At 38.3% G+C, this 27,749-nt stretch overlaps 1 protein-coding gene across 2 annotated transcripts; it reads left to right on the top strand.

The window, feature by feature from the left end:
• On the top strand, window positions 1-27,749 carry kptn (kaptin (actin binding protein)). Of its 2 annotated transcripts, XM_061961874.2 has the most exons (12): window positions 1-409; window positions 3,947-4,029; window positions 4,117-4,201; window positions 4,286-4,340; window positions 8,676-8,754; window positions 9,294-9,367; window positions 15,124-15,230; window positions 20,284-20,391; window positions 20,483-20,546; window positions 20,633-20,768; window positions 21,429-21,602; window positions 25,709-27,749. In XM_061961874.2, exons 1-12 carry the CDS (start codon window positions 208-210, stop codon window positions 25,856-25,858), a joined length of 1,317 nt encoding a protein of 438 aa, XP_061817858.1. In that variant the 5' UTR covers window positions 1-207; the 3' UTR covers window positions 25,859-27,749. The 2 variants fall into 2 exon arrangements, with proteins under 2 accessions (XP_061817858.1, XP_061817859.1); XM_061961875.2 differs by lacking the exons at window positions 8,676-8,754; window positions 9,294-9,367.

The following is a 27,749-nucleotide window of genomic DNA, read 5'->3' as shown; positions in this document are numbered from 1 at the left end:
AAGCGGAAAAAAAGAAAGTAGCAAAAAGACATGTCAATATTATGTTATTTGTACACGCTCGTTGTTGCGTATAAGATCAATTTAATGATGTCGTTGACGTTTTCAGATGATTCTTAACAGCAGGAAACATCAAACGTGAAGAGGAAAGCTATGAAATAAATAGTGTTTAGTCCGTGTTGATTGGGAGGATAGGTGACATCCTTCATCATGTTCCCAGACTTGTATCCTTTTGTGGAGGATAGTTTTAGTCGCTTCCCCTCGCAGAGTAACATCTACGGACTGTGTCAGGCGGGGGAACACGAGCTGCTCGCTGCTACGCTCAAAGGGAAAGTGGTGAGCTTCACCTACCAGGAGCTGCAACAGAAGATAAGACCAGTCGCCAAAGAGGTTCAATTCACCTACATACCAGGTAGCGACACAATACTTGACTAAATGTTCTATATACACATGAATATCATCTTAAATACCGATACATTCGATATCTAACATTCCGAATGTTCTGAATAGTATTGAGATCGAATCATTCGATACCACAATGAAAATAAACAACCTAACTTCCATCCATCCATCCATTTCTACCGCTTATTCCCTTTGGGGTCGCGGGGGCGCTGGAGCCTATCTCAGCTACAATCGGGCGGAAGGCGGGGTACACCCTGGACAAGTCGCCACCTCATCGCAGGGCCAACACAGATAGACAGACAACATTCACACTCACATTCACACACTAGGGCCAATTTAGTGTTGCCAATCAACCTATCCCCAGGTGCATGTCTTTGGAGGTGGGAGGAAGCCGGAGTACCCGGAGGGAACCCACGCAGTCACGGGGAGAACATGCAAACTCCACACAGAAAGATCCCGAGCCTGGGATTGAACCCCAGACTACTCAGCACCTTCGTATTGTGAGGCAGACGCACTAACCCCTCTGCCAACAACCTAACTTATATACTTTAAAATGTATTACTTCATTAAAATGTGTCAAGTATTTTAAAGTTAAAGTACCAATTATTTGTCACACACACACGAGGTGTGGCGAAATAATTCTCTGCATTTGATCCATCACCCTTGATCACCCCCTGGGAGGTGAGGGGAGCAGTGAGCAGCAGCGGTGGCCGCTCCCGGGAATCATTTTTGGTGATTTAACCCCCAATTCCAGCCCTTGATGCTGAGTGTCAAGCAGGGAGGTAATGATTCCCATTTTTATAGTCTTTGGTATGACAACTTACCGATCTCAGGACACTCTAACCACACATTTTTGCTCGCAATTAAATTTGCCGTTTTAGCTGCCAAGAGTAACTATACATTCAAAAAAGAACAGCAGTATTCTACAACTTTCCAGTACTGTATATTAAAACAAACATCACTGTGATTATAGATATGATCATGAATAACAGTTCAGTTCAGTTTCAGTTTATTTCGAACATGCATACGATACAATGTAATGCATCACCTATTTCCAGTTGTTTCAATACACCATGTCCGAAAAGGAGTAGGAAGAAGCAGAGCTTATTAAATCCTACCCCTTTTCATACCATAGCAATTTTATCCAATTTCCTTGTTCTCTGTAACAGAACAGTGACAAAATAAATAATATACTACAGTAAGCAAACAAATAATAAATACATAAATAATCTTTGTCTCAATAAAAAGGAAAAAAAAAAAGGGTTCAAGATGTTCATCATAATTTTTGTTCTGTGTACTTTGTGAACACTTGTAGTTTGAAAGGTCTCTTAAAGTGAATCATATTGATGCTTTGTTTGATTTCTTTGGTTAATCCGTTCCGTAATTTAATTCCACATACGGATATACTAAAGAATGTAAGTTTTGTACGAGCATACAAATGTTTACATTTAGATTTTCCTCCAAGGTTATATTTCTCCTCTTCTGTTGTGAAGAATTGTTGTACATTCCTGGGTAGCAGGTTATAGTTTGCTTTATACATAATTTTAGCTGTTTGAAAATGCACCAAATCGTTGAATTTCAATAATTGTGATTTAATAAATAAAGGGTTTGTATGTTCCAACATTATGTATTATTCTAATTTATCTTTTTTGTTACACAGTTAGTGAATGAAGCGCACATTTGTAGTTATTTCCCCATATTTCTACACAATCACTCAGATATGGTAACACTAGCGAGCAGTAGTCAATAATAGTCAACTATTTCACATTCTAAAAAGAACAGCAGAGTTTTGGAGCTATCAAGTACATAAAACAAACAATATTTGTTCAATGTGGTTTTGGCGTGACCATCTGTGATGTCTTGTAATTTGTCATTAAATAGGCTAAAACAAATGCTGAAACATATTTAAAGGAGAACTGCACTTTTGAGGGGAATTTTGCCTGTCGTTCACAATCCTTATGACAGACAAGAAGATACAAGTTTTTTTTTTGCATTCTAATTTGTAATAATTGGCTCGTTACCATTAGCAATGCAGCTATTGTTAGCAATCCAATCTGTCTCTAAATCACATTAAATATGCATCCAAAAACTGCCAACAATACTTCATTTACATTAAGTAGTAATAACCAAGCTGTAGCAACATTGTTATTGTAAGAGCAAACACTGAGGAACTGTTTTTCAAGCGTAGTAACACATCACCTTGCGATGGCATGCTACGGCATTAGCCTTAAGCTAACTTCTTGCGTTGGGGAATGGCTTTTGACTTTGTATTGCGAAACACAATGTGATAGGACACCAATCTGTACTGACTGAAAAACATGAACAATCATATTACAGTATTAGCCCACATTTCGTGTTTTGTTTTTACACCGCTAGCTCAAGTGTTTTTGTAGTTGTAATAACGTGCTGCATGTATTATGATCAATTTTGTAGAGACTTACTTAATGGACATTTGTCTGTTTTGGTCCAGCTGGCACGTTTCACACTCTGTTCGTGCTCGCTTCTATAAGCAGCAGTTCATCGTCCGTATATTTAAGTTGAAAGTGAAGTTTGTGAATCCTCATTTGTCTAAAACTAGTCGTCTTCGTTGTCTATTACCAAATCTTCCATGATTAGCACACACTTGTTTGTTTTCGGAAGTAGGAACACACATTTGTTGCCAGAAGTTGGAAGTGGAAATAAATGCGCAGAGGAAACAAGTTCTGGTAATGCTTAAAATGTCCAAAATAGGGTAAATATTGTACCTATTACATATTGTTATGAACGTGTCTGTTACTAGATTATATATGTACCTGCAATGTGTATATACAACGTTGATGGAGGGTTTTCAAGTTGTTTTAAAGGGCCTTGAAGGCTACAATGGTGACTCCCATTAGCCACTTTTTGCAAGCTTTTTTTTTTTTAATCTTCTTTGGAATTCTAAAAAAAAACAAAAAAAAACCATATGTTCTTTCAGCCATCCATTTTCTACCGCTTGTCCCTTACGGGGTCGCGGGGAGTGCTGGAGCCTATCTCATAATTATTGTGAACGACAGGCAAAATTCTAAAAAAAAAAAAAAAGTCCAGTTCCCCTTTAAAGACAAATCTTAGTTTTTTTTAAATTTGTTATCAGTATGAACATTTCATCCTTTTCTCATTATGTATTGCCTTTTGTTAAAATTGTCCATTTTGCTGTTTTTTGTTTGTTTATTTATTTTATTTCCGTAATATAAAAAAAGAGCTGCATCAGGCAATGATCTGCAGGCCACACTTTGCCTTTCTGGTGAAATAAGTAAAACAGTGGTGCTTAAAGTGTTGACAAACAACAGAAGAGTGTCTCTAAGCTGTGTTTTGTAAAGGTTGAGCCGCACGCTTCCAGAGGTTTTGCATTGTTTCTTTGGTAATGCTCACTCCCTGGGCTTGTGGTGTCAGAGCTCTGCTCTCACTCGCACGTCGAATACTTTTGTGACCGCTTGTATTTGATTACCGAATAGATACATCACTCAAGATACACCTTTTTCACTTTTTGATGTGCAATGTGATTCTTTAAAGCTTCTCCTCTATTTAGTTGATGCAGAGATTGTGTCCATTGATGCGTTCATCAAGTCTTCACCCAAAAGAGGCCTGGTGGTTGGCATTACATTCATTAAGGTATTTCATATCCAGCATAGAAATGTTTAAATGTATTCATGTGTATTTATTAAGTGGAATGTTCTTTTTAACGTGGTCTCCTCACAGGACTCTGGTGACAAAGCTACCCCTTTCCTGAATATCTACTGTGACTATGAGCCCGGCTCAGAGTTCAACCTGGAGTCTATTGCACGTGAGTGAACCTCGCTCCACTCCACATCCGTCCTTGTAAACACAGAGGCATCATGAATTGATTTTAACCAGCCTGTCTGAACAGAGAGTTGCCTGAATCTGGAGTTGCAGTTCACACCCTTCCAGCTGTACCACACAGAGTAAGTTGGGTTGGTTTATATATGGTATAATAGCTAAAGATTGTGGAATTTAGCATCACATTTACAATATTACCATGAATTGATTTACGTGGACCCTGACTTAAACAAGTTGAAAAACCTATTCGGGTGTTACCATTTAGTGGTCAATTGTACGGAATATGTACTGGACTGTGCAATCTACTAATAAAAGTTTCAATCAATCAATATGAAATAAAGTAAAAAAAAAAGTACAGTAGATTTCCAAAGCCCTCATTGTACAAACTTTTCAGTTTACGGACCACAGACTGAATAAAAAATATATGCTTGGCGTACAACCTTTTCATCCGCCCATTGTGTGCCTAGACAGCGCAGCCATTTTATTATCGATCTCTGTTTCTCATTTAGTCAGCAGAGCAGTGCTGTTGTTAGCTACGTGCTACTTTGTATGCTTTTAAGTGTTTTTTTTAGCCTTTTGACATCATTTGTTGAGTTTTGCTGGCTTAATATGAGTCCTAAGAGAGCAATAGACAAACGATGTGTGATTAGAAAAATTCAGGAAGTACTCACAGCGTTGTCGACACCGCCGCTTCTACCCTTCATTGCATACCAAGAAAATCAACTGACAAAGTCAAGTGGATTTAATTTTTTAATTTTTAAATTTTAACCATTGTGGTGACCTGGCTGTTAAAGTTAAGGCGTTTTGTGATTTCAAACTATGAGTGCCCCACACGGCCAGTGATGGTTTGTGTGGGTCGGCAGGGCAGCTGCAAATGGGGACAGTTTTGATTGATTGATTGAGATTTTTATTAGTAGGTTGCACAGTGAAGTACATATTCCGTACAATTGACCACTAAATGGTAACACCCGAATAAGTTTTTCAACTTGTTGAAGTCGGGGTCCAGTTCAACTAATTGTTGTTTTGGCTTTGTTATTCAAAAGTTGATCCATTACCCCCTTATGTTTGTTTGATATACAGTACTGTATAGCGCGTTATGTTGTGTTTATAGTGTAAAAAACTTTACTCCAAAATATGTACTTTTGTCAAGGCTGGGACTCATTGTTTATGTTTTTATTGTCGCTTCACCATATGAACATTTCTGTTTACAAACACTGTTCGAAAACCAATTAAGTTTGTAAATTAAGGTTCCACTGTAAATCCATTCCAAGTCCAAAAGTCACTATCATGAAACATTTATTAGCCATGCAAAAAGGTATACAAACAAATGTCCACAACATTGCTCTCATTTAACAGTGATCCCCAACCACTGTGCCAAGGCACGTTGGTGTGTTAAGAGAGATTGTTAGGTGTGTAGTGGGAAATCTCACTTAATTGGTACGAAAATAATAGTTATTTTATATTTATATATTTAGTACAAATAATGCAATATTGTTCATGCCAGAAATGTTCATTATCGTGACGGGCAAAACTATTTAATAGGGATGTAACGGCATCAAAATCTCACGGTACGGTATTATCATGGTATTAAGGCCACGGTACGATATTATTGTGGTATATGTCCAAAAAAAGAAAGGACTTAAAAATGCCATAGTGTATAAAGTGCCAGGAATGTTTAGGATAAACACACTTACTGTAATTGAACACAAACATAATGCTAAAATGTTCTAATCATATATATTACTACAACATTTTTTACTAAAAATTTGTTTTTAAGTGCAAATAATTGTGCAGCAACATCTACTGTTTCAAGCAAATATGAAAAAAACTTACAGTTGAGTGTCTTTAAAGTGACAATGTAAACATCCAGTGTAGAACAATGATGTTCACTTTAGTGTCTTTCAACTTTTACATTCTGACAAGCAATGTCCTCCACTGTGGACATATTCGTTTGGAAAATGCTGTTTCTCAGAAAATGTAACTAACAGTTTAACTTTTAATAATGTAAATACCTCACAAACTGATGTTTAGCTTTGTTGGCTTCAAATCTATTTTCTGGGTGAGAGTTTGAGGCGGAAACTTGTCCCAGGGTGTAACCTGCCTTCTGCCCGAGTCCAACTGAATAGGCTCCAGCCCCTCGCGACATCAAGAGAGACAAACAGTGGTAAAATGGATGGACGGATTGAGGATTCATCAAGTAGCTTTTCAGTTTACTCCTATTATCCGCGGTGTAGTTTTTTTTGTTGATTTTCCTACGTGCGGTGCAATGTGACCAGCTGGCTGTGTCGCCTTCAAAATTGCTTGAGACAGAAGTGGCACACTTTGCTTTGCAGAACACAGACTTTTTTTTTTTTTTTACCCCCGCCAGGGTTTGTTTGTCTGTTTGTTAGCAACATAACTGAAACAGCTATGGATGGATTTTGATTAATTTTCAGGAAATTTCACTTCCTGCCTACGACGTTCCACGCCCTTTGCCCTGGCGCCACGGGCTGCGCAGAGGATTATGGGAGACGTTGTTTATTTTCAGACCCAGCCAATGCTAAAGCGCCAAAAAAAACTACACACCAAGTTTTTGTTAGATACCGTCACTGCACTATTGTGAAGACTTTGAAACCGTAATATCCGCAATATCTACAATGCCGTTACACCCCTACTATTTAATGTTTTTCCACTAGGGGTGGAAGATACACTACATCCCCTGCCATTTATGGGGGTTACATTCCAGGACCTCTGGTGAATGGTGAAAAATTCCAATAATGGTTGCAGTCATAAAAAGTTCTTAAAATGCCTATTTTAAATACCATAAACAAGGCACCTCAAATAGTCTTTTCATCACCCAAATAATAAAAAACCTCTGTCTCCCGTGAAAAATGCTCATTCCTGTAGTACTTCCTTTTCTTTGCGAAGGGCAACAGCGAGGCAAATGCGTCACAATGAAGCGGCGGTAAGAAAAGACAAATTAATATTGACCCCCACAAGAAGGTTTGTTGCTACTGGTTAAGCCCTGCTCCGAATTCCCACAAGTTAAGCGTTAAAAGTGGAAGACAGGAAGTGTTTCTTGTGTCATTTAATAGCAGGATTAAATAAATGTTCTTGTCAGTCATGCACAATCTTTATCTCTCTGGCTGGAGGCAGGATCGCTAGCTTACACTCTCAGAATGCACCGACCAAGAGCCCCGCTAGTGAGAAGCACCACAAACTAACAACATTTAGGAGGAAAAATATTATTGCAAACCTAAATGTCCAATGTGGGACCATTTACGCCTCAAACGAGGGAGCAAGGTGAGACCATCAACATGGTTGAATGAGCAAGTATGCCAAATTGTTGGAAAGTCATAGCAACATCAAAACAAAACACACAATCCAGTTTTTCCAACTGAGGAAAAAAACTGCAATTCAAAATGTTCTATATCTATTGTAATGCAATTTTTGCTAACAGAAATTGAGAGTCAATTTTATATTATTGTGTATGTACTTATTTAGGATAATCAAAAGTTGTGATTTTTACCAATTACAATGGGGGGAAAATACCAACGAGCAATCATAGTTCATTGTGTTTGAAAGCAATACTTGCACTATTGTTATTATATGATTATGTTAGTGCTAAATTTGGTCTCAACATAATGCTGACAATAATACCCTTTTTCAGCAATAATTTTATGAGATGATATATCGTTCAGCAAAATGTGTTATTGGCCTAAGGATGGCATGCACCTGTTGACATGTAAACAACATTTTAGTTGTGTTATTTTTCTAATGTAAAATATGTGCCTGGGCTAGATAAATGTCTAGATAAAGGTTTGGAAACACTGATATTCAATTATAAATATGATGCAATGAAATTAATGATGTCAAATGATTACATTTTTAAATCAGATTAAAATATGATGCAATGAAATTAATGATGTCAAATGATTACATTTTTAAATCAGATTAATCGCACTTTTGAATTTGCATTAATCACAGGTTATTACTCACATGCATTATTTAAATTAACTTTTAGATAGACCCCAATATTTGGACATAAATGCATTTTTATTGTCAGAATGTCATGACGGATTTTAAAAAAATTTAATTTATTTGCCTAAAACTTGGTAACAGTTGTATTTAAATTATAAATTTAAATTTTATTTAAATTATTTAAATTTGAAGCCAAATTTGCCTGTGAGCTCATTAGTGGAGTCTCCTAACTCATCTTTGCACTGACGTATGCATTGACCTAATCACTGACCGTATAACAACCTCTCAGGTAACCATCCACGGTAAAGGTACAGGAGCATCTATCCATCTATCGATTTTCTACCATTTGTCCCTCTCGGGGTCGCAATTGTGTGATTAATCTGCATATATACTGTACATGATTAATGCCATATTTTTTGTGATTAATCACATTAGTTAACTTATTTTTGACAGCCCTATTTGAAATATAAATGATGTCAGCAAAATTTCCTTTGTGTTAGAGTGCAGAGTGACGATGGAGGCAGAGAGACTGTTTTTCTTCTCAGTGGTCACGATCAGAGGATCCACCTGTACAAAGAGGTGAGATCATACCATGTATTTGTGCGAGAGAGCTTTTTCATAACTCATGGGAAGGGACTAGATTTGGTCCAAAAAAATGTTTGGTCAGCACACCTTATTTTCTTAAATGTTAAAGGGAATACTACTGTTTTATTAGGAATACTGTAGATAACCCCATAAAAACCTGGTAGCTGAGGTAAGCCCTTGACCAGTTTGCTAATTATTTAACAAATTTGCAAGAGATGTTAGTTTTAAATGACACGGAGAGTAGTAAGGATTATAACTCTGAAGTCAGCTGGTGTCTGACTGTGTTACCATGGTCATATAATAAATATGATATAGCCAATAAGCACATGCTTATACATCCACATAAGTGAAAAATGTCAGCTAAAAACTCTGCAAAACCAATTTAAGGAAAACAGAAGAAATTTCAAACAAGAAGAACCTTAATGTGTAAAGTGTTGTGACTGAGTGTTGCTTTTCATAGAACTATACAGGATTTTCATTTGCATATCAATACTTAGTTTACGTTGCATGATTGAGCCTCATGTTTTCAACAGAATGCTTCATTGCACCAGTTTGAAGAGCAGCCTGTGGAGAAGCTCTTCCCTGAACTCAAGGAATTACCCAGCAAGTTCGTCTTCCTTTAAATTCTGTGTGTGTGTGCATGTGTATACTTGCATGCGTGTGTGTGTGTGGGTGTGTGTGTGTGTGCATGCATGCGATATTTAACCATAGAATATTAATATGGATATTTGGTAACACTTTAGTTTGGGGATCATATTCGAAGTAACAAAGACTTAATTTAGAGTTATTTGGACACTAGGGCAGGGGTCGGCAACCTTTACCAGTCAAAGAGCCATTTTGACCAGTTTCACAAATTAAAGAAAACAATGGGAGCCATAAAAATCTTTTGAAATTTAAAATGAAATAACACTGCATACAAAATTTTTTTTTGCTTTGTGCTATGTATAAACCAAGGGTCTCAAACACGCGGCCCACACCTTTAATATGAAAATTTAATGTTAGTGCGGCCCGCGGGTTTTATATGAATGGCGCTTGACAGCGTCATACTTGTCAACCCTCCCGATTTTTCCGGCGGACTACGAATTTCAGGGCAACTGTTCTCTCGAATGTGCCGTGATGGTACAGCATTTAGCGCCCACTGCAACCAGCGTGCCGGCCCAGCCACACGTTGTATGGGGCTTCTGCTTGCTCACATAAGTGACAGCAAGGCATACTTGGTCAACAACCACACAGGTTACACTGACGGTGGCGGTATAAAAAACTTTAACACTCTTACTAATAATGCGCCACACTGTGAACCCACACCAAACAAGAATGACAAACACATTTCGGGAGAACATCTGCACCGTAACACAACATAAACACAACAGAACAAATACCCAGAATCCCATGCAGCCCTAACTCTTCCGGGCTACATTAAACACCCCAGCTACCAAACCCCGCCCACCTGAACCGACGCACAGAGGGGGGGTGTTGATGTGTGAGGGAGCAGGGTTGGGGTGGGGGCGGGGTTTGGTGGTAGCAGGGGTGTATAATGTAGCCCGTAAGAGTCAGGGCTGCATGAGATTCTGGGTATTTGTTCTGTTGCGTTTATGTTGTGTTAAGGTGCAGATGTTCTCCCGAAATGTGTTTGTCATTCTTGTTTGGTTTTGGTTCAAAGTGTAGCGCATTATTAGTAAGAGTGTTAAAGTTGTTTTATATGGCCACCGTCAGTGTAACCTGTGTGGCTGTTGACCAAGTATGCTTGCTGTCACTTATGTGTGCAAGCAGAAGATGCATATAACAAGAGGCTGGGCTGGCACCCTGTTTATACAAATTGTAGAGGGCGCTAAATGCTGTACCATCATGGCACGCCCTTATTATTATTGTAAGGGTGAAAATCTGAGAATATTAATCCCGGGAGTTTTCTGCGAGAGGCACTGAAATCCGGAAGTCTCCCGGGAAAATCGGGGGGGTCGGCAAGTATGCAGCTGAGCCGCATCAGAGTGATCAAGGAGCCGCATACGGCTCCGGGTTGCCGACCCCTGCACTAGAGGAACATATAAGGGTTAGGGTTAGGGTTAGGGTTACTAATAAGCAATAATTCTGAGGTTATTGAGGGAAGACTCTTAGTTAATGGCTTACTGGTTGTATAATAAGGCCATGCAGAATAAGGCATTAATAAGTACTTAATAATGACTGATTAAGAGCCAATATGTTACTAATTTGCATGTTAATAAGCAACTAATGAATGGTGAATATGTTCCCCATACTAAAGTGTTACCGGATAATTATTTATTTATTTCGGACACAACAAACCAAAAATACTATTCCATCCATCCATCCATCTTCTTCCGCTTATCCGAGGTCGGGTCGCGGGGGCAGCAGTCTAAGCAGGGAAGCCCAGACTTCCCTCTCCCCAGCCACTTCATCCAGCTCCTCCCGGGGGACCCCGAGGCGTTCCCAGGCCAGCCGGGAGACATAGTCTTCCCAACGTGTCCTGGGTCTTCCCCGCGGCCTCCTACCGGTCGGACGTGCCCTAAACACCTCCCTAGGGAGGCGTTCGGGTGGCATCCTGACCAGATGCCCGAACCACCTCATCTGGCTCCTCTCGATGTGGAGGAGCAGCGGCTTTACTTTGAGCTCCTCCCGGATGGCAGAGCTTCTCATCCTATCTCTAAGGGAGAGCCCCGCTACCCGGCGGAGGAAACTCATTTCGGCCGCTTGTACCCGTGATCTTGTCCTTTCGGTCATAACCCAAAGCTCATGACCATAGGTGAGGATGGGAACGTAGATCGACCGGTAAATTGAGAGCTTTGCCTTCCGGCTCAGCTCCTTCTTCACCACAACGGACCGATACAGCGTCCGCATTACTGAAGACGCCGCACTGATCCGCCTGTCGATCTCACGATTCACTCTTCCCTCACTCGTGAACAAGACTCCGAGGTACTTGAACTCCTCCACTTGGGGCAAGATCTCCTCCCCAACCCGGAGATGGCACTCCACCCTTTTCCGGGCGAGAACCATGGACTCGGACTTGGAGGTGCTGATTCTCATCCCAGTCGCTTCACACTCAGCTGCGAACCGATCCAGTGAGAGCTGAAGATCCTGGCCAGATGAAGCCATCAGGACCACATCATCTGCAAAAAGCAGAGACCTAATCCTGCAGCCACCAAACCAGATCCCCTCAACGCCTTGACTGCGCCTAGAAATTCTGTCCATAAAAGTTATGAACAGAATCGGTGACAAAGGGCAGCCTTGGCGGAGTCCAACCCTCACTGGAAACGTGTCCGACTTACTACCGGCAATGCGGACCAAGCTCTGGCACTGATCATACAGGGAGCGGACTGCCACAATCAGACAGTCCGATACCCCGTACTCTCTGAGCACTCCCCACAGGACTTCCCGAGGGACACGGTCGAATGCCTTCTCCAAGTCCACAAAGCACATGTAGACTGGTTGGGCAAACTCCCATGCACCCTCAAGGACCCTGCCGAGAGTATAGAGCTGGTCCACAGTTCCACGACCAGGACGAAAACCACACTGTTCCTCCTGAATCCGAGGTTCGACTATCCGGCGTAGCCTCCTCTCCAGTACACCTGAATAGACCTTACCGGGAAGGCTGAGGAGTGTGATCCCACGATAGTTAGAACACACCCTCCGGTTCCCCTTCTTAAAGAGAGGAACCACCACCCCGGTCTGCCAATCCAGTGGTACCGCCCCCGATGTCCACGCGATGCTGCAGAGTCTTGTCAACCAAGACAGCCCCACAGCATCCAGAGCCTTAAGGAACTCCGGGCGGATCTCATCTACCCCCGGAGCCTTGCCACCGAGGAGCTTTTTAACTACCTCAGCAACCTCAGCCCCAGAAATAGGAGAGCCCACCACAGACTCCCCAGGCACTGCTTCCTCATAGGAAGACGTGTTGGTGGGATTGAGGAGGTCTTCGAAGTATTCCCTCCACCGATCCACAACATCCGCAGTCGAGGTCAGCAGAACACCATCCTCGCCATACACGGTGTTGATAGTGCACTGCTTCCCCTTCCTGAGGCGGCGGATGGTGGTCCAGAATTGCTTCGAAGCCGTCCGGAAGTCGTTTTCCATGGCCTCACCGAACTCCTCCCATGTCCGAGTTTTTGCCTCTGCGACCGCTGAAGCCGCACACCGCTTGGCCTGTCGGTACCTGTCCGCTGCCTCGGGAGTCCTATGAGCCAAAAGAACCCGATAGGACTCCTTCTTCAGCTTGACGGCATCCCTCACCGCCGGTGTCCACCAACGGGTTCTAGGATTACCGCCACGACAAGCACCAACTACCTTGCGGCCACAGCTCCAATCAGCCGCCTCGACAATGAACATGGTCCATTCGGACTCAATGTCCAGCACCTCCCTCGTGACATGTTCAAAGTTCTTCCGGAGGTGGGAATTGAAACTCTCTCTGACAGGAGACTCTGCACTATTCTTCTACACAATTCCAATTCCAATACAAAATTGTCATTTGTAAAAAAAATAAAAATAAACATTAGTACAATTAAAAGAACATTTTAAAAATAAACATATTTAGTGTCTGAACATTAGCAGGAAGAAGCAAAGCTTATAATGTCTTGCCCCATCATTCAGATATGATAGTCTGATTTTTGTTCAACAGTACAATACATAATCACGTGATATACAACAATATTCAATATATTATTACAAGATACATATCATATATAATTACATCGACATGTACTTGCGAGTATTCATCATGTCATCAAATGCGATTTGTATGAATACATTACACCTTCTAGATATGTTATGTTTCCTTCTCCTTGTTGTACCTATCAAAAACATCTAAAAAATGTCATACCACTTGTCATACAAATTACAGCTTTTATTGTTATTTTTTGTTAATTTTTTAATTGCTGTTTAATTGATGTTTTTGTGTTTCAAGTATATTGGCCAGACGTTGCTGTCAAAGAGGCCGGAAAGGGGGTCTAATTTGACCTTTTACAACATATTACAAAATCAACACAATTTTTCCAATAAGTGATAATTTAAATCCAATTAATCTATTTCAGAAACCCTAAAAAATCAACACAAAACACATTTTATAGAGAATAATTAGAGTTTTACATACAGAAATATAACAATAGAGAAACATACAGAATATAATAAAATACAAATACATTTGAAATGCATGCGGAATTAAACCTAACTTCACTTTTACCTTTTATTGATGACTTGTGTATTTCTTGAATGCAATAGTGTTACTTACCTAATTTATAAGAGGTGCAAAATAAATATTGTAAAATAATTATTGGGCAGATATAAGGGATTATGATGTCAGACAGATAAATCCGAAAATGTTGAAAAGTAGCCACGATACGTTCAAATGAGGCAAGATTACACGTTCTGCGCTGTAAGTGGGTTAGCAAATCAAGCGCGCCTTTTCACCTACCTACCCTGTGGTGAACCTCCCCTGAACTCATTGTAAACAAACATGGCGTTAATCATGTGGGAATTCTTTACTGTATTTACACCAAATGTTCTGAAAACATTCCACGAGGAGATAAAAAAAACATCTCACATCAATACGTCAAATCTTATCAGCAACCTGAGGAGCCAGGATCAATACATCCGTGTTTTGAAATCCCATGAAAATGTCTGCTACTAAGAAAAGTGTGCACAAACTACAGTTAAATCTAAATAATAATGAAAAAAAGATATAAAGAAGTTATAGGTCTTGAAAAGCTGGAAGTTATCTGTATCGGTATCAGCTTGAAAAAAAAATTGCATCTCCATTTATCAAAGTGCTGTCACTCGCAACTTTCTTTGGACCTTTGGTAGCTTATTTTGCATGAATTTTTTTAAAAAGCACAAAGCTTTAGACACCAACGCGTGGGATTTTTTGTTTGGCCGAAGAATGACAAGCGGGCAGTCGGACTAGTTTGTAACGCGTAATGTTTGGCCGTGCGATATTAGAGACGATATACTAAACTTTTGGCAAAGGTTTTTGTCGGTAATGAATCAAACGAAAAGTGATGTGTACGAAAACCAACTCTGCATGGAATTAAAAAACATCATCTTTTATTTTTCCAATGGCGTTGTCTACAGGTCCAGTGGAAGAAAAACCCTTAATCATTGTAACCAAAGCATGAAAGAACAATATAATCCAGTATAAAATGACTTGTGTAAATCAAAGAGATTTGTAAAAGCAGTATTTCTCTTCTTTTTTAAAAACCCTGTTAAATGTAGATGTTTTCTGTTGAATATTTTCTATATTTGTTTTAAAAGCTATAAACTCGTGAAATAACGTCTTACAAAAGTTTGCTTGTAAGAAGAGAATTTAAAGATAAAAAGTTGCATCAATCCCTAATGAAATATTGTGCGTGTCCTTCCCTGCAGTGTGCTGTGGTTGGACATGTTGAGCATTGCTGAAGACAGAAGACTGTCTGCGTTTGGCTGTCAGAATGGATGTGTTGGATTGGCTCTTGTCAAGCAATTTGAACCAGGTGAGACAGAAGTCCTTACAAAATATGTCATAAATAAAAGAACAATATACCCAAATTTTTTTAAATCAAACTTCAAGACTATTCTTATCAACAAATGTTGTTTCTTTACACTTTGTTGTAGGGTTGTACGGTATACCAGTATTAACTAGAATATGCAATTCCGGAAGGAATTGCGTGTGAATGCCTTATGTGTGCCAAACACAATTACCCGCAAGCCGCCGATACGCGTGAGTGGAACTAAAATGTTTGTATGGCGAGGATGAGTGGATTGTGTGGCTATTGGAACGGTTCGAATCGGACAAGAAATGTGGGATATGAAGATGGTTTTTATATTGCCCATTCTATTTCAGTTGGGTAAAATTCCTGGTATTTTCGGGTAACCGGGAATTTTTATGGAATTGGGAAACATGTTGGCTTGAAAAAAAAAAAAATATATATATATATATATATATATATATATATATATATATATATATATATATATATACCGTATGTATATATATATATATATATATTATTATTATATATGTGTGTGTATATGTATATATATATATATATATGGCCAATATATATATATGTATAATTGTGTGTATATATATATATATATATATATATATATATATATATATATATATATATACCGTATATATATATATATATATATATATATATATATATATACCGTATATATATATATATATATATATATATATATATATATATATTGTCATTGAAATTAATGGGCCATTTTTGAAAGTTCCACATTTTTCTGCGCCATTTCTTACCAGATTCGAACCGTTCAACCATCCATACGCTCTACTCACCCTGAATATTGAACCCAAAAACATGTTTCCCAAAATTCCTGGTTTTCCTGGAATTTCCAGTAATTTCTCCCTATTGAAAATGAATGACAATACACAAACTCCACTACGAGGAAACACACAAAAATGTTACCCGATTTTATTCTGTTCATCTTTCAATTTAATTTAGCCTTCATTCTTTGTAGAGTGTGAGTGACTTAGTTATTAATTTTGGTACAGGCTCTGGTGTCCCCTCTCTAGGGGAAACACAGAGTATGATTTTTACAATGATGCATCACATTGACACAGTCATTGCTGTACATTCAATAATAACGACTATCATGTAACTGTCTGATTCACACACTGATCATCAGGAGTAATTGGGAGTTTACTATCTAGCTCAAGAATGCTTAGTCAGGACAGAGGGGAAACCGAGAGCAAAATCAGCAGACCTCAAATTGCTGCATGGTCACAGTACTATTCGAGCACTGCCCCCACATCATTTAAAATGTTTCTTACAGCAATCAAGTCATGCTGAAGACGGTTTTCATACACATCAACTTTTGTATGTATTTAGTTTTTGGGTGATGCCTTTCAGTTTTTAACTTGTGGTGACTTTGCTTCAGTTGAATCAGCAAAATTAGATGTAATCAGTAGGTCAACAGGAAGTCTGTAAGTGTGAAGTATTTCATTTGGGAATAATGCTGATCAGGTAGATCTTCTGGTTATGTTGGCGCTGTGCTAATTTGTGGAATCTAATTTGAGTGCTATTGTTTGCTGATTTATTTTTAGTATTATTTATATTGATCAGTACTGTTCTTGAAGTTGATATGGTTTTATCAAATGCCAAGCTAATAAATTATACTAAAAATTATACTGGTTGTTTAAGGCTTAAATTACGGCTGAGAAGAAAAGTCCACCAGTTTGAAAAATGGTGTACAACTGAATGGAATGTTCAGTGGCCTACTTTTGTGCAACTGGGAAGCTCCCTTGTTTCGTGACCCAAGGATTCGCACCATGGAAGCATACAGTATGTTTTGTTTTCTGTTATTTAGGGCTACATGATTTTTCTCTCCAAATTTGCGATTGCAATTCGATTTGCAATTTTTATATTTTATACATAAGGCATGTGAAATTTCCGCGAAAACGCAGAAATCCGTGTTTGTTAACATTAATTTTTACGTCAAAATATCACTTCCGCTCTTTTTGGTTAACGTTTGCCTCAGCCGCAGGTACTCACTGTTCATCTTGCCTAAACGGCGCTCTGAGTTGCAGGAAGGGGAATCTTATCAGAAACACCGAAACAAGCTCGCTAGTTAACTAACCATCTAGTTAGCTTACTTGTTATCGCCTCCGTTCGCTCCTTGAGCTACAACGTTGACGGCTGTCTAAATTGCTGATAATCATATTTGGATGATTACAAACTAAACACTGTTAGTTCTGAACTAGTTGTAGTGCTACAGTATTTATTAATAGCCAGCGAGAAGATATATTTTTTGATGTGATGGATCGTCCCGGCCTGAGAGGGACAAGCGGTAGAAAATGGATGGATGGATGGATTGTAACCACAAGTCACAACACCGTAAGTACAGTGTATTACCGGAGGGGGTGTGGTTACAGGATAGAGTTGCTAAATGGGAAACATTTGTTTTAGTTCTTTGATTGCATGGTATAGACTTTTGCATTGCATTTTCAGTGATAATAAGGCAAGCAAATTATCTACTAAAAAACCCCAAAATTATGTGGTACATTACAAGGGACATGTAAGTGTCAAAAAGAGAGCCAAAAAAAGTTAGTACATGAGAATAAATCTAACGGTAAATATAATGTAGAAATATACCCAATGGAAGGAAATGTAATCTTGATTTTCCCCACAAAATGTTGGGGGTTTGCGTGGAAGCACTTTGTGCTGATAGAAATGTTCCTCTTTTTTTTTTTTTCTCAATTTCCTTTTTTTTTCAAAGGATGCTCACATTCCTGTATATTCCTTTTTTTACCTATTTATTTACTTATTTTACCTATTTATTTACTTATTTAAATTTTTTTGACTTATTTTACCTTTTATTTAATTTGACCTTTTTTATCTCCTATATTCCTTTTTTAGCAGTTTTATCTTGTGCATTGTTCTACCTTTTATTTTCCTTATTTTACCATTGATTTGCTTATTTTACCTTTAATATATTTATTATTTCACCTTCTATTTATCTCTCTTTATTTTTACCTCATTTTTACTTCTGTTTACTTCATTTTACCTTCCATATTCTTTATCTTTTGTTTTTTTGGGGGGTTTTTTTACCTTTTTTTCTTACCTTTCTTAACCTTTTCTTTTGTTTACCTTCAATTCAACTTGATTTACCTTCTTTTATACGGTCTGGATTTTATAATTTTTTTATGAGTTACTCATTAAACGATTAATTGAAGCTAAAGAATATAAAGCAAAGCTATTTCCGAATCAAATAAATCAATTTATTTGTCTTATTACAAATCCGTCCAGTAGATGGCAGTGCTTTTGTACATAGTTGGCATTAGGAAGCTGGCTAGCTCTGAACAAGCTTGATAACTGTTCACAGATGGTCGGTCATTAGACCGAACAACAGTTTTACTCACTGTGGAAACCTGAAATGGTAAACAGCACAATACAAGTAAGTTAACACGTGACAACAATAAACTATCATTCACAAGACACATGCTCATCTACTGCTGCACAAAGTCAAACCAACCTCTCTAAGTCAATAACTTCATGTTCTGTTGTTAAATGAGATAACAATATGAGGTAATGTGGCACAATTCTTATGACACAAAGCAAAAAGTGAGCTTTTTACCTGTCCACACAATAACAGTGAGTTTTGCGTTAGGTTAAATTATGCAAATTAGAGAATGATGTCGTCGGAATTCTGCAGATAAACATTACAACCCAAGCAGGTTTTAACAAACTTCATTGTGCACAGTTAATACACAAGTCTTGCATGTAGGACTAATTATGTTGCTGTTTCTTCTCAAATTGTGCCAAAAGTTTGTACTTAAAGTGCTGTCAAATCTTCCTTTTTTTGTGTGGATTTTATATAATTTTTAGGGGTGTCCCAATCTGATAATGATATCATATATTGATCAGCATAAAAACAAGTATTAGATTATATCAGCTGGCGTGTAAAATGTCAGCTATAAGGTATGATACAAACCGTCCTGCAAAATGTTAATTTGTACAAAGCTGGGCAGACAGTTAACATTTAATGTCCTCCAATAAACATTCAAGGTTAGTCTTTTCTTATATTTTCATGTGGTGACGACTTGTCCAGGGTGTATCCCGCCTTCCGCCTGAATGCAGCTGGGATAGGCTCCAGCACCCCCGTGAAAAGCGGTAGAAAATGGATGGATGGATATTACTTACACATACAAAGTCTCCAAGGCAGAAAAGGCGTATTAGAAAGTATCCAGTAAAGAATGTGTCCGCATCATTCAACTTACTCTGTCATGAGGTTAGCTTAAAGAATTATTGTGACCACTAGGTGTCGCCACCGACAGCATAAGTCCATTCGAAAAGGTTAATTATAAATAGGTTAATGTTTTTCATACATACCATTATTATCCGTGTAAGTACTTTTTTTACTTAATTAAGCCATTTCCAAAATTACACAATAATAAAAGTATGTATGATTCTTGCTGATATTGTATCTGATCAATTTCGGTATCAACCAATTACTCAAGGCTCCAATATCGGTATCGGAAGTAAAAAGGTTGTATCAAGAGATAATTTTATTTTTGTTGTTGATGTATTTGAATTACGAGATTGTTCAACTTGCATGTCTCAAAATTGTGTCAAAATAAAAAGGTCTGGTGTTTTTTTGCAAAATTTGCATGTTTTACCTTTTTCCAGTACCGGTTCAGGCACCGTTTTATGCACCAGCATCATTTTAAAAGTAGGGAGTTGGCACCGGTATCGGATAATTGATTGCTTGATTTATTCATTGAGTGGTGTTTATTATAGGACTATACAATACATGTTTAATAGTTTTTTCCATTACAAACCAAACCAACAACATTAATTTGCAGTGTTAAGGCTTGCAAGAGACTTTCCACATCAGAAGATAATTCAAACCAGTTTATTACAATGTTTTTTTTCCCCTCTTCCAGTTTAATAATGTGGTTTAAACATAGATTTCAATTTGCCCAGAAAGAAAAGACAACAAAACATAATTATTTTTTGTTAATTTAGGTAGTAAACATGTTTTCTTTAATGACTACATTGTGTCCAGCGGAGGTTTTGCAGAGCTGGCGAGTTCAGTTCGACAGTCCAATTTCCATCGTGCTGCTGTTTCCCCTTACCTGCCAAACTGAGCCTGCTCCATCCAGCAGAGACAAAAGTATGTACGTTTTGTCCACCTTTTGTCACTTACAGTAGAACTGAATGTACTTAAATTAGCTGAATTTGGGAAATATCTTTTTTTTTTTCAGTTTTGGGAGTTAAAGGCTACAACCTTCTGGTAACTAGCACAATAGAGATGGCTGTTGTCTACAGGTAAAGTATCACATTTGCAATGCTTTGTTCTGATTTAAAAACAAAACAAAAACACCCTATTTAAACTGTATTTTTGTGTGTGTCAGAAATGTGCAGGAAGGAGGTTTGTCCCACTCTATGTGCCTCTCTGAGAGCGATCAGTGGGATGCGGTGCTTTGCGCCCTCGTCATCGACCTGGACTTTGATGGGGAGAAGGAAGTGCTGCTGGGAACATATGGACAGGTCATGAAGTGATAAATATACTTTACATGATAAATACGCTCAATCAGTGCTGTGCGGTGACGTTCATGGCTGGTGAGGAGGCACTGACTTATTTTTAAACGTTACATTCTAGTGCTCTAATGTCTTCCTTTAAAGGAACCATAGCGTTCAGATGACCAAAATTTCCCCAACAAATTCTCTTTATGTGATTTTTGTTCTTAATAATGAATCTGGCCGTCATTCCCATAATATGAATTAGTTTTTGAGTAATGGATAGATGCTGTATCCAACTGTTCTTGGAATGCCCCTTTTCTATCGACTCAATATGCCGCCGCCTCTCAGTGTGACGTCATCTACAGAACTGGAGCCATTTCCCACAATAGACAGTGTTTATTGATATTTGAATCTTATAGAAAGTGAAAAGGTTGTATCGGGACACCCCTACAATGATGTTCATGTTCATATCATTTTCCTACGGTATTCCCTTAAATTACATACAATCGTTTGAGCAAAAATAAAGTCAATAGTAAAAATAAGTAAAGAAAAGAAAACTATTAGCTCTTCAAATCCTAACTACAAACAACAAAACAACACAAAGGCTCGTATCGATCCAATACTGATACCACCCTAGATGTCTGGATCACCCCTATTAACTTGACAATCTTTGTTCTTCAAATGCAGGAACTTCTCTGTTATAAGTTCCAGCATACAGCAGAAGGGGAAGATGGACACTTTCAGTTTCTGTGGCGACGAAGCTTCAAAAGCCCTTTGCTGTCAATCATCTACTTAGACTTGACTGGTGACGGTTTGAGAGAGTTGGCGGTCCTGACGCTGAAGGGACTGCATATTTTACAGGTACAGTATGAGGAACAAAAGTGAAAGAGATTTACGAATGCAATAAACCATCTCTAACGTTAACAATACTGCACTTCTGACCAACTGAATGATTTTCAGTTCATTTAGGTAAATTCCCCTGGAACGGTTTCAATTTTGGATTATTTAACCCTTGAACGTGTCACACAGGCACAAACATGCCGCCAAAAATTATACAGTAGTACCTCGACTTACAAGCTGAAAGAGGAAATGCACTTTTTGGGGGGAATTTTGTCTATTGTTCACAATCATTATGGGGTACAAGAACGCAGATTTGGGGGTTTTTTGTATTCGAAAAAGCACTCTAAAACATCTTCAAAAACGTCCTTTAACGTTGTATATACATGTAGTAAGTATATATATAATGTAGTAACAGACACGTTGATAATATGTAATATTTGCATTATTACTGTATTTTGGTCATTTTTTAAGCATTACCAGAACTTATTTATTGGGCGCATTTATTGCAGTGCACATAGCATTGAAATAAGGATTCACAACCTTATCCTTTTGAAGCTGAATATACGGAGGATGAACTCCTGCTTATAGAAGCTGAGCGAGCACGAAGAGAGAGTGAAAGGCTGGAGAAAACGAGAGTTGTCAGTCGAGAGAGTCAGGAGCGGTGTGACTTTGTGGTGTAAATGTGGGGATTGGAGCCAAGCTACGACGACAAAATGGAGAGCTTCTGTTGCACTGAGTGGCACACAATGTCATTATGGATGGAAAGCCTTCATGTATGTGGCGAGGGGGACAACGCTGAAAGTAAAAGCACGAAAGACAAACTGCAAACATTTTTTTTCCACATACTCAAAATCTACTTGAAACGTTCCCCGGCCAGCTTGACCAAACAGACAAATGTCCATCGAGTCAGTCACTATAATATTGATCATGCTACATGCAGCATACATGCTTGTTATTACAACTACATACACTGTCGAACAAGCTGTGTACAAACAAAACATGAAATGTGGGCTAATACCTTACAGATACCATAATATGATTGTTCATGTTTTTAGTCAGTACATAATGATGTCCTATGGCGTTGTGTTGTGCATTACAAACTCAAAAGCCATTTAGCTGATGTTGAGATGCTAGCTTACCTCTTGCCGTAGAAGTGTGATTGTCTCTGTGAGCAAGACAATGTATTACTGCGCTAGAAAAAGAGTTCCTCAGTGTTCGCTCTTACAATAACAATGTTGCTACAGCTTGGTTATTATACAGGTTACAGAGCATAAATTGTTATTGTTATTGTTGGCGATTTTTGGAAACATTTATATAGTGATTTAGAGGCAAAATGGATTGCTCCCATTAGCTGCATTGATAGCCACCGGGGACGGTGTGGCGCAGTTGGGAGAGTGGCCGTGCCAGCAACCTGAGGGTTCCTGGTTCAATCCCCACCTTCTACCAACCTCGTCACGTCCGATGTGTCCTTGAGCAAGACACTTCACCCTTGCTCCTGATGGGTCGTGGTTAGGGCCTTGCATGGCAGCTCCTGTCATCAGTGTGTGAATGTGTGTGTGAATGGGTGAATGTGGAAAAAGTGTCAAAGCGCTTTGAGTACCTCGAAGGTAGAAAAGCACTATACAAGTATAACCCGTTTATCATTTAAAATGAGTGAAGTGAAGTGAATTACATTTATATAGCACTTTTTCTTTAGAGACTTAATGCGCTTTACATAGTGGAACCCATTATCTACATCTTTGAGCTACATTTAAATCAGTGTGGGTGGTACTTGGAACAGGTGGCTGAAGTGTCTTGCTGCTCAAGGACACAACGGCAGTGACTGGATAGCGGAAGCAAGAATCGAACCTGGAAAACTAAAGTTGCTGGCATGGCCGCTCTACCAACCAAGTCTCGCCGCCCCAATGAGCTGATTATTAAAAATTAACATGCACAAATTAAGACAAACATGTTTCTCATAAGGATTGTGAACGATAGGCAAAATTCCCAAAAAAGTGCAGTTCCCCCTTAGTTGGTTCTGTGACAGAGCTCCTAACTCAAAACACTTCTACCTCAAATTAACGTCTCCCATCGAAAATAATATATATATATATATATATATATATATATATATATATATATATATATATATATATATATATAATCAGTTTAATTGGTGCTCGGTCCCCCCAAACATTACAATTTGATCATGTAACATGCCTTTTAAATAGAAAAACAAACTTTTTGATTAGAATTTCTAAATGTAAATGTAAATGCTGTATGTGCACAAGCCGCCGATACGCGTGAGCAGAATTGAAAAGCTTGAATGTCCAGGGTGAATGCAGTGTGTGGATGTAGAACTGTTCGAATCCATTAGAGAAATGTGGAGGTTTGTAAATTGCCCATTCATTTCCAATGGGGGAAAATTCCTGGTAATTCTGGGTAACCAGGGAATTTTCGGAACTGTGAAACATGCTGGCTTGAATGTCCTCGGTGAGTGGAGTGTGTGGATGTTGGAACGGATAAGAAATGTGGGATATGAAGAGGTTTATATATTGCCCATTCATTTCCAATGGGGAGAAATTCCAGAAACCGGAAATTTTGGAAAATGGAAAACATGTTCTCGCCTTCCATATCTAGGGTGAGTAGTGTGTGTGGATGGTTAAAAGGTTCAAATTGGTAAAAAAAAATGGCGCAAAAGAAAAATTTGGGAGTTTTAGAACTTTGAAAATCCCCATTTATTTGAATATAAATTTACAGAAAAATTTGGGAAAACCGGGACAATAAAGATAATATCACAATTGTACTCGATAATATGAATGGGTTGGTGTTGGAAATTGTTGTATCGGTTTAGAAATGTTGACGTCGTAACACTTTGTAATTGAGAATTGGTATTTCGGAATTTGTACAAATAAAACAAAACAACTTGATGTCCCAACCGAGAAAAATGTTTTGATGGTGGAATGGCTGAAAAATGTGGAAGGTGAAAAAAACAACAAAGGGGGAAAATCAGGATTCTGAGACTTCCTGGAATTTTTTCAAACTTGGAAAGTGGTAGTTTGATTGTCCAAAGTAAGTGTAAGTTGTTGAAAGTGCAACGGTTCAAATCGGGTGACAAATGTGGCATAATTGTGCAAGTTATAAAATTGCCCCATTCGTTTTTAATGGTAAAAATGTTCTGGAAAACCTGGAATTCTGGGTAATCTGGGGAATTTTGGGGAAAAAATTAGGAAGCCAGTGATTCCCCGGCCAAGCTGAACGTTTTAATCCTCAAAGAGTTCCAATGTGCCTAAAGTTTTTGGGGCGGAATAATAGTAAAAAAAATTGATGATTTTTTGGTGTTGAACAACATTTGAGTGAATGCTTCAGCATTCACACAATAATAAATATTGTTTCAAAACAATACAATATAATGTACTACAAACAACTATAGTTTTTTTATGAAGTCATGTAATAATAATGTACATCATTTAGCTTGGAGACGGGACTTCTATGATATCTTCTTTCAGCTGCTTCTCCGTCTAGCACACCTTCAGCAGCATCTCTATATTTTCATGGATAAATGTCCACTGTTTGGATATCATTTTAGCGTCCTTGGCTAGCTTTATCGACTCATGCTGCTTCAGTGTGGTGTAGACTAGCAGTGCTATAGTCCCAACAGCTTTGCCAAGTCAGCGAGTTACATGCTCGGTCATGTTTTTAATTCAATGAATATCCTCCACTTCTTCTTCTCAGCACTGTCCTTCACACTTATTTTCTTCCTTCCCATGTTGGAAAAACAATTTTTGTCCATTTTCAGTTGTAAGTGAATGCTAGCAAGTCAGAAAGGCTGTTTTGGTCGGATCTTTCGGAGTTCACCGTGACATTTTGTTATGCCAGCTAATGGCGGGGATGCTTGTAACTCAAATTTGTTTTTGCAACTTAAGCATAAAAATTAACCGAAAGACTGCTCTTATCTCAAAACGCTCTTAATTGAAGGTACTACTATATTTCACATGTGACATTATTCCTTTTGCAATTTCAACTCTAAACAGTTAAATGTGTGCAACACCTTCAAATAAGCTAAGACCTTGACGTTATATTTGCATACACATTAAGATAAATCTTAGTTGTTGTTGTTATCATATGTTCTCTCTCTGTCCTTTTAGCATAGTCTCACCAGCACTGCCGATCTGGTCGTGGAGCGTCTTGCCAAGAGGGTGGCGGCGCGGACTGCCGACTCCAAATGGGTGTTGGCCAAAGGTCAAGATAGCGATGAGAAGAAAGAGGACCGTACATTTCATGCATCTTTAAATTAACATACAGTATGTTCTAACTGCATCTTCATGTCACCTATCACCACATTTGGTACAGTCACAATTTCATACCTGCCTTAAAATTACATTCATACAGTATATTTACTAGGGCTGTCAAAATTAACAAGTTAACTCGTGATTAATAACCAAAAATGATCGCATTAATGATGTACACACTTAGATTAATCATGTAATTTATTTTGACCCTACAAGCGCTTCTACCTTAACCGCAATACGGTCAGATCAGATCTATGCATATGTCAGTACAAAAACAAGTGAGGAACTCCGACTGGTGTGCTCGCTGGAAAATGTCACTCCAAAATACAGCCTGGAAAAACTTTAGATAAAACTGTTGTCAAGTTTTGTGCAAATAAATGTGGTGCATTCAAGTACAACATTAAAAAAAATTGCCGGATGACATTCCGAGAATAAAATGGCATTTGTGTATAAATATCGGGGTCTTTTATTGACTTAATTTCAATGATGCGAGTGATTGATCATAATCCATCCAAATTCCAAAATGTGATTAATCTGATTAAAAAGTTAATCATTTGACAGCCCTAATATTTACATTAAATGACATTTCAATGCTTGATTAAACTGCTCAATCAACTGAATACCTGCCCAACAAGTAATTTAATGTTTGATGCAACTTTTGTAATGATCTATTTGGCTTCTTAAAGCCTATTTTAGATACATGCCCCTAATTGTGTTCCATTTAGTATATACTGAGTGGTTATTATAGGGGAACTGCCCTTTTTTTTCACAATCATTTTAAGAGACAAGAAGACACTTTTTTTTTTTAAACAAAAATCATCTCGTTTAATTCTACCTCTAAATCACTTAAAAGATGCATTCAAAAATCGCCAACATTACTTAATTTACATTCCGTAACCTGTATAATAACCAAGCTGTAGCGACATTGTTATTGTAAGAGTGAACAATGAGGAACTCTTTTTTTTTTTTTTTCCCGTAGTAACACATCGGCGTGCTTCGAGATAAGCTAGCTTCTACATCAGCACGAAACGCGTTTGAGTTTGTAATGCACAACACATTGCGATAGAACACTAATTTGTACTGACTGAAAAACATGAACAATCATATTACACTATATGTAAAGTATTTCATGCTTTTTTTGTACAGTTTGTACAGTGATGTGTTGCACGTATCATGAGCAATAGTATAGTGACTTACTCGATGGACAGTTGTCCGTTTAGTCAAGCTGGCCGGCGATGTTTCCTGTAGATTTTGGTAAACGATCCATTAATTCGGCATAGCTAGGCTCAAAGTTCCAGATAAGCAGCATGACCATGTCGCATTCTGTCGGCTTCCGTCTGCGCCAACGTTTCAACCTCTTCTTCTTGCTCGCTTCTATTAGGAATTAGGAACATACAGTATGTGTTGCAGGAAGTTGGAAGTGCGCTGCTATGGAAACGGAAATAAATGCGCCGAAGAATTGGTTCCGGCTGTGCATAAAATGACCAAAATAGGGTAAATATTGAACATATTACATATTGTTATGAAGGTGTCTGTTACTACATTATATATAGACTTGCAGTGTGTATATAAAACGTTGATGGAGGGGTTTGAAGTTGTTTTAGAGGGCTTGCAAGCGTTGTATCATCTTTAAAATCCTAAAAAAAAAAAAAAGAAAAGACATGTGCTCTTGTCTCTAATAATGATTGTGAACGATAGGAAAATTCCAAAAAAGGTGCAGTTCTCCTTTAACAAAGTTTTTCGGCAACGTGTAATAAACCAAATGCTTCACTAGATAGAGCAGCTCTTCTTAATCATGCTTTCGCCAACTTGCTGTTTGTCAAAAGAGTTGAAGAGAATTGCCAAAAATGTGTTGCAGTCCTGCTTGATGATGAATAAAATACATTTGAACAACTTA

Source organism: Nerophis lumbriciformis, linkage group LG09 (assembly GCF_033978685.3).
Source record: "Nerophis lumbriciformis linkage group LG09, RoL_Nlum_v2.1, whole genome shotgun sequence".
Taxonomy (NCBI): Eukaryota; Metazoa; Chordata; class Actinopteri; order Syngnathiformes; family Syngnathidae; genus Nerophis; species Nerophis lumbriciformis.
This window is presented reverse-complemented; position numbering and strand designations above follow the sequence as displayed.

What these genes read in the sequence shown, in the direction of transcription:
- kptn (XM_061961874.2), top strand. Translation starts at nt 208, where the DNA reads ATGTTCCCAGACTTGTATCCTTTTGTGGAGGATAGTTTTAGTCGCTTC. An exon ending in TTGGCATTACATTCATTAAG is followed by an intron (nt 4,030 to 4,116) that starts GTATTTCATATC and finishes GTCTCCTCACAG; the next exon opens with GACTCTGGTGACAAAGCTAC. An exon ending in CTCAAGGAATTACCCAGCAA is followed by an intron (nt 9,368 to 15,123) that starts GTTCGTCTTCCT and finishes CCTTCCCTGCAG; the next exon opens with TGTGCTGTGGTTGGACATGT.